General features: G+C 58.5%; 1 protein-coding gene across 2 annotated transcripts in view; it reads right to left on the bottom strand.

Moving 5' to 3' along the window:
* The window catches only part of PLEKHM2 (pleckstrin homology and RUN domain containing M2), a 35889-nt gene extending 22088 nt beyond the window's left edge, over nt 1–13801 (bottom strand). The window contains exon 1 of one of the 2 annotated variants that reach the window (XR_004903078.1): nt 13593–13801. Coding sequence is in view for 1 of the 2 variants with exons in the window: in XM_028513649.2 (XP_028369450.1) it covers nt 13593–13652 (60 nt within the window). In the remaining variant the exon portion in view is untranslated. The remainder of the gene's footprint in view (nt 1–13592) is intronic. The other variant, XM_028513649.2, reaches the window with a different exon arrangement.
* Between the last annotated feature and the right edge of the window lie 4 nt (nt 13802–13805).

The following is a 13805-nucleotide window of genomic DNA, read 5'->3' as shown; positions in this document are numbered from 1 at the left end:
CTGCTGAGGTGTCTGGGGGAGAGTGGGCGGGGCCCGAGGCGGGGTGGACAGTAAGGAGACAGGTGTGGCTGGCGCTCGGGGAGTGAGCACGGGAGTGGCAGAGATGAGGTCAGAGGGCAGCCGAGGGCCACACCATGTGCGGCTGTGCAGGCCATGGGGAAGGACCTCGTGTTTTATCACCAGCACGACAAGAAGCGACCGCGAGGCTGAAAACTGGGAAGTAACGCAATGCATTACGTATGTTACGAGGCCACAGCAGCCACGTGCAGACTGTGCAAGGCCACGGCGGAGGCAGACGAACCTCGCTTCGGAGGCTATCGCTGGTGTGGACAGAGAGAGAGAGAGGACGGAGCCTTGGGGCTGGCTGCAGGGGTGGGGGTGGGAGAGGGTCAGACTCGAGATCTCTTCCGAAGGCAGCGCCCCGGGGCTTTGCGGACGGATTAGCCGTGGGGTAGGAGACGAAGGGAGGGGACAGGATGACTCTCGGGACTTTGGTCTGAGCCACTGAATGGCGGTGCCTTTTCTAGGCCAGGTGGAGTTCTGCTCTGGTTACGGTACGTTCAGAACAGCTATCGGACCCCTAAGCGGAGACGGCTGTCAGGGCGACAAGTTCTCCAAGGGGGCCTGGAGCTCAGGCAGGGGGCAGCGCCCCCTCCCTCCCCTTCCCCCGCTGCTGCCAGCTGTGCAGTTGGACGAGGTGGTCCGGGGAGTGCAGGGAGGGCCTCTGGGCACTGAGCCGGGGCACCCCACCTGGGGGGCTGGAGGAAAGGGACAAAGCCCGGACACCTTCCCAGACCAACCAAGTCAGAAACTCTGCAGGTGGGGCCCAGGGACCCGCACCTCTTGTTAAAGACCCCCAGGGTCGTCGCTGCTGCAGAGGGGGAAGACGCGGCCAGGGAGGCGCGCAGAAAACCCAGACAGGGCGCACTCCCGAGCTCTCTCCTGCACGGGGAGGGAGTCTCCAGAGGGCGGGAAGGGTCGGTGTGTCGGGTCCCATCCCCACGTAAAGGGGCGTGCGGGGCACCTTCACGAGAGCCACCTGAGCGAAGGGGTGGGGACGAAAGCCTGGCAGGAGGGGTTTGTCCAGGAGAGCTGGAGCTTATCTGGGTCCCGCGTCAAGCAGAGGAGGTATTTTTAGAGGGAGATTGGTGAGGCAATTGGGGCTTGAAAACTTAGTGGATAGTTGACGCTACTGAGGAAAATTTATGATTAAATTTTCATTTTATTTTTAAAAAGATTTCATTTATCTCTTTTTAGACAGAGGGGAAGGGAGGGAGAAGGAGAAGGAGAGAAAACATCAATGTGTGGTTGCCTATGGCGCGCCCCACACTAGGACCTGGCGGGCAACCCAGGCGTGTGCCCTGACTGGGAATCGAACCAGTGACCCTTTGGTTTGCAGGCCGGCGCTCAATCCACTGAGCCACGCCAGCCAGGGCTATTATTAAATTATTAAAGGTGTGACAGTGGTAGTGGGTAATGGGAGGAAAAAATCCTCCTCTCTGAGCAGTACCTACTGAAAATTTTATGGGTGCCTGGGATCTGCTTCAAAACAGCAAAGGGAGGGGTGTTGAGCAGACACGACACAGTCCATGAGATGATAAGAGCTGTAGGTGGGCTTTGGAATACTATAAAGTTGGCCTATTTTTTGTTAGGAGAAAGGGGAGGGGGGAAGGGGGGAAGGGAGGAAGGGAGAGAAGGAGGAAGGGAGGGAGGAAGGGAGGGAGGAGAGACAGCAATACAGAAAAACCCTTTCCCCGGTTTTGCCGAAACGGTGGCGAGAAAACGGAGGTGCAGTGACAAAGTCAAGGGCACGGGCAGGACAGACCGGATGGGATCCGCTGGCCCAGGCGAGCGGTGGCCACAGATGGGAGCCCAGACGCCGGTGGGCTGGTGTGCTTGCTGGTGGGAGGGTGGAGAAGTTCTCATCAGAAGAACGTTTAAAAATAAGCCAGGCAGCTGAGAATGAAGAGAAGGTCTAAGATTTGAAGTCATTTGAAAAACAAAACGCCGGGGTTTCCCAACCCAGGCCTTCTCCCCGGGAGTGTTCTCAGACCACACCCCGGGCCTGCAGGCTGCTCTCTCCCTGCTCCCAATCGGATCGGCCTCCGGGGGACCGGGCACCTGGGCACCCGGCTGGGAAGAGCTGGGCGGGGCCCACCCCAGGCTCTCAGGGCCAGGAGGACAGTCAGTGCTCCCCCGTCGCCCCAGCACGCTGGGCGGCCTGGCCGTCACAAGACTGTGCCAGACCCCGTGGCTGCGGGGAAGTGTGGGTGGCACACTGCAGCCAGCCAGAAACGCCTGACTCAGAGCATTTTAATCAGGGCTAGTCCCACTCTCTGGTCGGAGCCGCAGCCACCCACCGGCCCTCTCCGTCCTGTCTGTGTTTTAGGGACACACAGCCACAAATCGATTCTAGCTCAATGCTGGTATGAAGGAACCCTCCCAGAATCGGCCCCTTACAGGTGACTCGGAGCAGCTGTGAACCAGAGTGGGCGAGCAGGCGTAAACAAGGCAGTTCCACGTGCCCTACTTTCCTCCTCCTGCTCAGTCAGGACGGAAGAGGCTGTGGGGCTGCCCCCAGACAGAAGGTCTGGCATCTAATGCTGCTGCCACCGGCTCACAGGCTGCCCTGTGGGCAGTGGGGAGGGCCGTGGTGGGGGGAGATCCCCGCCCCAACAACGGGGTGGCTGCAAGGCTGGACAGACACCGGGCCGGAAAGGCGCCTGCGTGACCTGGCGGCCTCACCAGGGGCTCAGTGCTCAGCCCCCCCAGCCCCAGTTCTGCACACAGGGGGCTCCGCACACAGGGGGCAGCTCGACGCAGGAGACACCGCGCTCCTCCACTGCCTGGGGAGGAGGTCGCCAGGAAACGGCAGTCTCCCTTGAGCTTCCACAGACAGCAGGTGTATTTGAACAACAGAAAGCTCAGAACAGCTTCAGCCAAGTCCAGGAGGCAGAAATCCAAAACCAGAAAAGATCCCGAACGAAGGAAGGGTGGACTGTCGCCCGACCTGAAACCACCTCTTGTGAAAAGTGAAATCCGAGCTAGCCCTGGCACGGGAGCTGGACTCGAACTCGGAGCCGCCCTGAGCTGCAGGAGCCGCTGGGCCACGTAATTCCCGAGGCTGCCACACTGTGGACGCCACCGCAGGTGCGCTGTGGGCCGGGGACGAGTCTCCTGGGCACAGGCACCTCCTGCCTTGCCGCTGGAATTCTTTTCACCACCTGGGCTGCTGGGTGAGACCGCCCCCCAGGCCACGGGACCCTCGGGGCAGAGCTCAAGCCGTGTGACCCCACTGACTACCTCTGGGGTTGGGATGTCCCCAAACCTTGACGCCTGGACTCCCCCAGGGGCAGGGACCCTGAGCGGGCACAATCGTGTCAGTGGCAGCTGGAGGAGGGCTGGTGAGGTTAGAGCTACCCAACGTCCCCTTCAGGAGGCGGCCACGGAATCGCCCGAAACAAGTGAACAAATACAACAAACGCCCGAGGCAGGCGGGCTGGCGTCTCCGAGCAAAGCCTCCAAGAGCAGCGATGGAAGGAAGGCCAATGCTAACGGCCTTTCTGCGAAGACTCTCACGGGAATCTGAGACAAGGCCGGTCACGGCCTGCTGAAGAACGTCAGAATCCAAGGGCAAGGGCAAGGGCAGAAGAGCCCTCGGAAACCACTTAGTTGAAAAGCAGAGTTTCCTGAGGCCCCCCATTCAGTAAGAACGCCTCGGGCCGGACGGCATGCTGGCAAGAAACTTTGACTTTGAAAATCAGGGGGAAATAAATAAATAAATAAATAAATGACGTAGGCAGAACCCTCATTCTGAGAAGCAGGGAGATGGGGGCCCCGGGGGCGAAGATACTTCTGACACCTCCTGGCTTTGTCTGTTTGTCCCTCTGTTTTGCCGCCGGGCCCCGGCCGGGTGTGCTCACGCACCCGGAGGCAGCCGTTCCTGCGGCCCCTCTGCTCCCATCCCACCCGGGGACAAAGCGAAGAAGGTCGGGGTGCCTGCTGCCACCATGTGCCCAGTGCTCACCCCAGCACCTCACTGAGGAGGGCGGAGCAGTCGGGTCCTCGGGCCACTCCCGAGGCTCTGTCCGAAGGCAGCTGGTGGGTGAGGGGCAATGTCAGAATGTCCTCACGGCTTCCCTCCCGGACAACCTGAGAGAGTCAGTGGAGGCGCCGGCCTGCCTGCCTGCCTGCCTGCCTGCCAGCCCGCCAGGGGGATCCGCCGCTCCATCACCCCGGGCACCCGCTGTGCTTCTGACTCACTCTCCTCACTTTAAAGTCCCTGAGCTCCCACCCCGCCTTCACCTGGAAAGTAGCTCATTCCCAGTGGCGACCAATGACAGTAGATTATAGAACCAGAGAACCCAGCCCTGGCTGGTGTGGCTCAGTGGAATGAGCGCCAGACTGCAAACCAAAGGGTCGCCAGTTCAATTCCCAGTCAGGGCACATGTCTGGACTGTGAGGCAGGTCCTTAGTAGGGGGCGCTTGAGAGGCAACCACGCATTGATGTTTCTCTCCCTCTCTTCTCCTCTCTAAAAATAAATCAATACAATCTTTAGGAAAAGAACTGGAGAACCCAGAAATCACCCCTGCATGAGAACCAGCCAGAGACCCTGCAGCTCGGAGATGGTCCGGCAGCTTTCCCGGTGGTCATGGAAACACTGTCCTGGAGCCAGGGGCCCCGCCCAGGGCGGGCTGGTGCACTGGGTGGTGTCCTGGGACGGACTGGCCCCCCAACGCACACACACACGGAGCTGTCACGAAGCATGTGCTGCTTGTTTACCCTGGGCCCTCATTTTCCCTAAGCAAACTGGGTGAAATCAATGCTTCTTCACCACTCATTTGCCACTAAACACACCCAATCATCCATCTTTCTCTCCCACCTTCCAAACCACGCCTCGTTAGCCCTTCTGCTGGAGAGATGGCCGGCCCTGGTTTTACTGGCAGCTCTGGTGGAAGATACGCAAGGGGGAAGGCTGAGAAGAGCAGGCACTTGAATTAAGCAGGTACTTGGGTTTTGTGTTTGTATGCTTTCTTTGGGGCGCCGGAACGAGAGCAGAAGGGGGGTGGCCCGGCCGGGCACAGATCTCTTGGGTAATGCGACAGACGCCGCTTTCCGACAGCAGTTACAGGCTTCTCCTTCCTGGAAGGGGAGTGTCCCGGCCCCGGGGTCCTGGGGCTGTTCCGCCTCTGCACTCAGCCCAGGGCCCGACCTCTCCCGCGGGAACCAGCGACTCCTTTGGGAGTGGGGAGGAAGACGGTGCGAGGCTCTGCCAGGAGGCGACCGCCAGGGACCCAGAGCCAACCAGTGGCCCGAAAGGGCACACACCCACCATGCCGCTCCAGACCGACCGTCGCCACTGGTGGGGGGGCAAGGGGGGCGGAGCAGGAGCTGGCAGAGCCCCTGCACTGTGTGTCTTCTGGGCACGCCGTGGTCGGTGCTGTGTGCGGCCACGGCGGGAGAGGAGGAAGCGAGTTTTCCCCAGCCTCGTTTTACTCAGTCTTTCAAAGCCCGGGAGCCTTCGTGGTCTTTCACTTCCCCTTTGCTCTGCCGTACCTACAACACGACCACATGCGTGCTTCCCCCACCCAGACGGCCATTTCACTGAGGAAGCAGGCCACCGAGTCCCTGTCTAAGGCTCAGCGTTAGATGGGGGGACCCTGGCCTTCATCCGGGCCCGTGCAATGCAGTCAGAGACATCAGAGAGGCCGAAGATGTAAATGAAGAGTTAGGAAGGGTGACGAGAATCCCGAGACGCCTTGACGAGCACACCCCAGTTGGCTGGGCATCGCCCAGCGAAGTGCAAGGTTGCTGGTCGGGGCACAGGCCTGGGTTGCGGGTTCAGTCCCCAGTCAGGGTATATACAAGAGGCAACTGATCGACATTTCTCTCCCTCTCTCTCCCTCCCTTGTCCTCTTTCCAAAGATAAATAAATAATCTTAAAAGAAAAGCCCAACTCCGTGGACTACAACTCCATAACAGGTATTAAAGGACACCACGAGGGCCTGGGGTTTACAGCTAATCTGCTGTGGTCTGTTTCATGTCCGTCTCTCCTTCGGGAGCAGGGGTGTCACGCTCCTTTTCACCGGGGGCCACCTCAGCCTCGCGGTCGCCTTCAAAGGGCAGGAATAATTTTAGGACTGTATACATGTAACTACTCCCTAAACTGTTAAGGAGTTGACATTACATCTGGCCCTTTGAAGGCAACCTTGAGGTTGAGGTGGCCCCTGGTGAAAATGAGTTTGACACCCCTGATCTACAGTGTAACCCCAAGGGGCCAGGGCCTTGGGGGGTTCCATCTGCTGCTGATTCCCGGGGCTAGAAGAGAGGTTCAGCCCATCACAGTCACTCAGCAAATATCTGTTCAGTGAGTGCGTGGTTTTATGGAGGACGGGCCCACATAATGGGCCCACGGGGATGGATTATCTTGTAATAGTTTCAAGGCAGACACTACGGAAAAGGATAAGAAAAATAAAAAGAGCAGGAGCCAGAAACACGGTTCAAACCCAACTCTGCCCCGTAGGAAGGCTACAGCCTCGGGTGAGTTACTTCCCCCTTGCGTATCTTCCACCAGAGCTGCCAGTAAAGCTCGTTTCCCTCCTGCATCAGACACCCGCCCTGTCGGTTTGTGGCGAGCCCGATGGAGGAACTGTGTGTGAACAGCAGGTGTGAAACGGTAAGTTCAATGCGAGGATTCTTCTCGTTTTACTACTCCCTCTCCTCTCGGTGTGTGTGGACATCTCGAGCCTCGGTAGTCTGATACCAAAAATTAGGAACCTAGGGTGAGAGTGTCAACACAGGTTCACTGCTTACAGAAATGAGGTTTTGAGATTTCTGTAGATTTCAATTCTACAACAGTCCTTTTCTGACTCTCAAATGTCACTGGGTTTCTTAGACTCTCTTAGCTCTAACTCTTAAGTAAGGTCACCCAGGAGGAAAGGGAGATTAAAGGAAACTTATACCTTCTTCCTCATATATTTTTATAATGCTATAAACACTTGTAAGCAAAGGGAAAACGAGGCGATCTACAAGCACACAGAACGGGGGGAGAACGTCTACATGGCAGGGACGGCGCTTGGCTAGCAAGATGGAACGGACGCTCCGAGGACCCCAGGTGCTCACAATGACTGACAGACCAGGGACCTGACCTTCGGGCTCCAGCCAGACGAACTCTCCCAGGAACAGTCCTTACTCTCCTCCTCAAACAGTTCTGGGATGTCCCAGGACATTCTAGGGCATCCCCGCCTTAAGCAAGCTGCAGTGCAGAGGAGAAGGGGGGGATGGGGCCCACCAGGAAAGCTCGCTCAAACCAAGGAGGAGCGGGCTCTGGGCCCAGAGGCACTCACTTGCTCACTTCGCATCACGCCTGGGGCTCCAGGTCCCAAGTGAGAAGCCTGCTTCAGCAGCACGGAGGCCGCCGGGGGAGGTTTTCACCCTAAAGGGAGAAAAGTCCTGCTGCCTTCCTCAGACACGAGGGCACCACCCGCTCGGGGTGGGGGGGTTCCGTGCTATTGCCGCGGCAGTAAATCCGGATGGCCGAGACGGGCACCGGAGACTCGAGGGGGAAGAATGACCGACCCGCCAGCAGCCCCACAGCACCCACAAGTGCCAACCTCCTCCTCCTTCCCGCGACGCTCACACTCCCCGCACCAGCTCCTTTCTTCCCACGTAAAAACGCACTTTGTGCGTCTGGCTGGCATAGCTCAGTGGATTGAGCGTGGGCTGTGAACCAGGCATCGCAGGTTCGATTCCCAGTCAGGGCACCTGCCTAGGTTGCAGGCCATGGCTCCCAGCAACCGCACATTGACATTTCTCTCTCTCTCCCCTCCCCCCTTCCCTCTCTAAAAATAAATAAATAAAATCTTAAAAACAAACAAACACAGCACTTTGCCACTCCACCCCTCACTCAACGTTCGTTTCCAGACCTAACGTTTTTGTCCGCCAGCTGCAGACGTTCAACTTTGCTGGGGATTTCTTTTCACCATGGGCCCCAGCTGGACAAGTTTTCGGGGGGCCGGCGGGGCTACAGGACTCGCCACCGCTCCACCTGAAACTCCGAGTGGTCCTGTGACTACAGGGAGACCACGGAAGCCCACCCCGATGGACAGGGGGCCTGCTGCCCCCAGACGGCAACCTGTGTGTCTAACCCCAGGTGTGGGCGAGTTTCCGCCCGGCCGCCCATCACCCAGCAGGGCCCGCCCCTCGGAGGGGGCCTCCTGCGAGAGCCCCCCACGGAGAAGGCGGCCCAGGCTGTTGGGCGGTGGGATGGAAAGGCTTCGCACGGAAACCTAAGGTTAGAGAAGCGTCTTGTAAAAGGAGAACCGTGTCTTAAAATGGAACGGGCAGGGCAGTTCACACTTCTCCACTGGCATCTAACGCTGGGCCTGGGTGGGGTCGCTTGGGGTCGGGCACACGCGGCCAGGCTGCTTGGCTGGGGGCCCTCCGATCTGCCACATCGCTCACCAGACAGCCTCTCCTCGGGGAGGGGGACGGGGGGGGGGGGGGCGCCCAGGAACCGCGACTGCCCACCTTCACGCACAGGCAGGGAAGAGGAAGCGGGGGCCGGAGGGGAAGGGGGGAGACGCAGCCCTGACCCTCTCAGCCTTCGGGCTGTAAAATGGGTATGTAGATGTTATTTTATTTAGAGCTTCGCCCAGGGGACTCCTGAGGGGTTTTCAGAACTGGGTTTTTCCACGAAACCAGAGAGAAGAAAACTATTGACTGAAAGCAAATGGTCAATGTAAGCCCCACGCACACCTAACCACCAGCCCCTCTCCAGAAATGAGCTGCCCTCATTTGCATTTATTTATTTTTTTAACATTGCATGTATTTACTGTTAGAGAGAGGCGTAACGAGTGAGAAACAGAGAGTGAAGCATTGATGTTTGAGAGAAACATGGATCGGTGGCCTCCCGCATGCACCTGGCATGCGCCCTGACAAAGACCTGAACCAGCGATCTTTCTGTTGGTGGGACAATGCCCAACCCAGGGAGCCACACCTAGTCGGGGCTGCCCTAGCTAATTTTTTAAAGATTATTTATTTATTTGTGTTTATTTGTTTATTTATTTATTTTTAGACAGAGGGGAAAGGAGGGAGAAAGAGAGAGAACCATCAATGTGTGGTTGCCTCTCATGCGCCCCCTACTGGGGACCTGACCTGCAACCCAGGCATGTGCCCTGACTGGGAATCAAACCAGTGAAACTTTGGTTCACAGGCCAAGTGCTCAATCCACTGAGCCACACCAACCAGGGCTGCCCTAGCTAATTTTTAACGTTCTGGCAGATATCAGCTCTGAAGGAGCGGAAACATGGGGCCGGGAGCAGCCCACCCCTCACAGCTGCTCCGACAGGCTAAGCTGGACAGCTGCTCATTCGCCAGCCGACCCCGACCGGGGGACCCCCTACCCCACTCAGGGTGTGCCCGGCCAGCAACAGAAGCTCGCTCACAGCCTAAACTGGTGGGGCGGTCCAACTGAGGAGGGGGGGAGACCCAGGCCAGGGAGGGTGGTCACAGCCCAGCAACGCCCCCTGAAGGGCAGTTACTTTATCAAAATTCATGCAGTCACCCTGTTCAAAGGGAGTGGACTTGGGGCTGAGGAGATGGAGAACAGGGATTGCTAACTTTTTCTTTTACATGCTTCCGAGCCATTTGTGTGCTCTTTTAAACAGCCACTCATCTTCTCAGGACAGTGTCTCATTCTCTTGTCCCAGTCAGTGTCCCTTGCTGTGAATGCCATGTCCCCTCCCTAGGCAAGTCTTCCCTGACCCCTCACCCGCAGCAAACGCCCCTGCCCATCACAAACCACATTCTCCTGCCTGATGCCTGCGTAACACCTGTCACATCGGCAACTGTCTTTGCATTGGCTCGGGCACTAATTCATCACCCGTCTCCCCCTCCCGGAACACCCACTCCACAGGCCAGGGACCGTGCCTGCCCTGCTCGCTACGACCCTCCTAGGGCCCAGGGCAGCAGGGACAGACGGAAGGTGATCAGTATGAATTTTTGAAAGCCTCAACACACGGACGTACGACGGGGTTGACAAGTGTCCGTATTCACTCCACGAGCCTGACCAGATGGGCGAGGACAGTTTCAACGGAGCTCTGGTGAGCTGAGCCGCTCACACCGGCGTCTCTGGAAGTGGTCCCCAGCCCGCCCTGGCGAGGACTTTCCTGTGTGCACACACGTGTACCGTGTACAGAGCACGGCCTGCCGAGTCCGGCCTGCTGCCTGGGAACTTGTAAACAGGTTTACTGGAACGAGGCCACATGCAGACACGTACGGGCTGTCCGTGGCTGCTTTTAGCTCCAAGGGCAGAGCTGAGTGCTGAGACAAAGACAGTGCAGGGGCTGCAAGTGCTGACCACCTGGCCTCTTCCAAGAGGTTTCGAACCCCTGGGCCCGAAGAAAGAGGAAAGTGCCGTGTAAGGCCGACCGGACCCTGCGCCAGAGCAGCCGGCAGAGCTCCCACAGACACTCGCGGGAGACGGAGGCGGCCGGCAGTTTACCCAGGCCTCGCCACGCGCTGGGTTTGTGCCGGACGCCTGAAGCGTATCATCACCCGTGACTGCATCCTCATTACAACCCCATGAGTAAGTTCCGGCTGCTGAGGCTACCGCAGGTCCAGTAATTGGCCGGGGTCAACACAGTCCAAACCCAGGGCCTGGCTGTGGCCCCCCGAACCTGCGTCTGTGTCCACTGTGCCGCTGTATGGCTGCCCCGGGGAGCGCCGCGCCCTTTCCGGGACACACGGACCTCGCTCCCACTGTGGTCATTGTCACTCGTCTCTCTCTCTGACGCCCGGGGAAGCCTGCCTTCGTATCAGAACACAGGGTCCACCCCCTGGTGTTACACAGCACACGTTCATCCTCACAGAATCTAGGTGTGAAAACAGCTGAACTTGACAACAGTGCTTGGGGACGGGGGTGGGGACAGGGGTTACACTTGGGGGTGTGGTGTCTGGGAGGGGAGCGGCGCGGGCAGGGCTGCTGGGACGATGGTCACGTCCTGGTTCTTGCCCCCAGTGCTGGATGTGTGAGCTCACTTTGGGAGGACTCACCCAGCCGGACAGGAGTGTAGGGGTCTTCTGCTTCAACAACCTGTTCTGAACGACTCCCTCTCCAGGCACAGTAATCCACAGCGGGTGGTTTTTATTTTCTCGCAGAAATCCACACCTCAGGTTCCTCACGCAACAAGGATTGGTAAGAACATTAGACTAGTGGTAGGAAGCCACTCTCCTGGTACTGGACACATTTAAGTGACACTGGCATTCCAGGACAGACTGACCCCAAGACGGCCGCCCTCAGCTCGGACTGCTGTACCCAACTCACTGATCCCTGTGACAAGCAGACGCTCTGTCTAGTTCAGGAAACCAAAAGCACCTCGTGGGGCAAGAATCACAAAACAGTCCGCTGAGACCCAGCACACAACGGAAGGCGGTGCTTGGTCCAATTGGTGTTGTGTAACAGCCTTCAGGTGGGGCGGCACTCGGCCATCCCCGGGTCTTGCACAAGTGAGGAACCGGCTCTACGACAAACAGACATAACTGCCCCTTATGCTGCAGCCCGAACACCTGTGCCCCCGGATTCCCGTGCCGACACCCTGACCCCCACCCAGTGTGACGGTGTTCGGAACTGGGGCCTTCGGGAGGTGCTTAGGTCACGAGGGTGCAGCCCTTGTAGAAGAATCCCCCCCCCCCCCGGAGAGTTCCCACATCCCTTCCCCCACATGAGGACACAGGAGAAACAGGCCTGCCACCTGGGGGAGGGGAACTGTGACAAATAAATGTATGGTGTTGATCAGCCACCCAGTTTGCTCCAGCAGCCAGAACAAACTCAAGCCTGGGTCAAGCACGATGCCGAGCGCTCTCCATACATACTCCCCTGAACCCTTCACGACAATGCTGCTGACTTCATCCCTGCTTTACGGATGGGAAAACGGAGGCATGGAGAGGCTGAGGAATCTACCCGAGGTCACAGGGTCATTGACTGGCAGGGCAGGTATCCAACGGAAGCAGCCCGACCCCAGAAGCTGTGTTCTTAACCACGATGCCAGTCGGGCCTTCCCTGGCGAGACACCCAGGGGTGGGTTTCCGGCTTCTAGGGAGCGACTTCTATCTTCTGGTAGGCATTACGGCTCAATAAAATGAGCTTGTCCCAACCCGTACAATTATAAGAACTTTGACAAACAACTCCTTCCCGATTCACTCCTCTGATTTACAGAGTGTGTCTCCGCCTTCGACAGATCTGTGCCAACACGGATGACAGTGGCCCCGTCTCCCGTCCTTCTGCCCCGGGCTGTCCCCACTCACGTGTTGGAACACCCAAGACAACGCCCCTGGCCACCTGAGGCCAGGACAGCCCGGATTGGAAGATTCACGTCAGATTAGACTCCTTCTCTTCCATTACAAGACCTATTGCCTTTGAACAAGGCATTTGCTCCTTCTGCCTGCGGTCCTTGAGTAAGCAAACCCCAAAAAGCACAAAACCTACACCCCAATTACATTAGCAACGTTCTGGAAAACTAAGTAAACAAAACTTTTGGTGGATGTCTTTAATGTTACTTTTAGTCGTGCTTTTAGAGGAGGGTCTTCGTAAAACCATTTTGAATCTAACTTTTTAAGCAACATCGGTCTCAACAAAAGGCAGAACTGCCGGCCTAGGTTACCTTTGAGGGATTTAAGTGAGCAGAAGTTACTTAAACACAAATGGTTGATTTAATTAATTTTCTTCACTTTGGTTTGTGGAAGTGAGCAAATTATCTGATGGGTCTCCCTCCCCACCCCTGACCCATCCCCAACTCCCCAGTTACTGGGTGATCGAAGAATTCAAATTAGGGGGCAAAAATCCATCAACATCCTGAAATGATTGACAGTTCTGGTTTTGTTTCAAGTATAAATGAACTTCACCTTCTAGAACCCAACCCTTTTTCAGGTAAGCTGACTTTGTCACCCACACAGTCACCTACCCCGTAACAGGTAATATTTTTTCTGCCTGGAATCGGGGAGCCCCGCTGAGCAAGGGGCGTGCGGGGCCACTAAGTGCTGGGGGCCACCACCCCAAATGCAACCCCCAGGGGCTTCAGGTTCTCGGTCCACGCTCTGGAAAGCCCCTTCAAAACGGCCACCCTCGAGCACGCCGGTCAGGCCCGGAGGCCCCGAACTGTCACCTGGCCTAGGCAAACTGGAAGCGGCTGCTAGCCGCTCTTGGCCCTCCCCGCCTCGGACCCCCCCTCGGAGGGGCCAGCCCGGAGGAGGAGGCCGAGGATGCAGGGATGCCGCCGAGGGATGCGCGGCGGGCGGGGGGCCTCCCGGGGCTTTCCTGCTGCTGGAGCCGGGGCGCCGGCGGGTCTCGGCCCCTGTAAGGGGCGCAGGGCCCCGGGGCCTGGCTGGGGACGCTGACCTCAACTTTGTTCTTTAAAAATAGCTCCGAGGCCGCGGCGCTCACGTGAGCGGCCCCGCTTCCCCTCCGCCCGCCCGACGCTCCTCCACTCCGGGGTTGCGGCGGGGAAGGGCGGCGTCCTCGAGTCCCAGGGACAGGGGACAGGGGGGGCGCTGGGAGGGGTCGGGCCGGGCGGGCCGAGCAGGCCGTGCTCACCTTCTTCACCGACAGCGAGATGTTCTCCAGGATCCGGTCCTTCACCTCCCGCGGCTCCATGTCGCCGCCGCCGCCGCCGCCCCGCCGCCGCCGCTTCCCGCGCCGGGGGCCCGGGGCCGCCGCCAACCGCTGCGGCCGGCCGTGCGGGGGCTCCGTCGTGCCGGCCGCGGGGCCCGGCGCCCGCCGCCCGGCCCTCGCCTCGCCCGGCCCCTC

The sequence above is a fragment of the Phyllostomus discolor genome, chromosome 5 (genome assembly GCF_004126475.2).
Source record: "Phyllostomus discolor isolate MPI-MPIP mPhyDis1 chromosome 5, mPhyDis1.pri.v3, whole genome shotgun sequence".
In the NCBI taxonomy this organism is placed as follows: domain Eukaryota; kingdom Metazoa; phylum Chordata; class Mammalia; order Chiroptera; family Phyllostomidae; genus Phyllostomus; species Phyllostomus discolor.
This window is presented reverse-complemented; position numbering and strand designations above follow the sequence as displayed.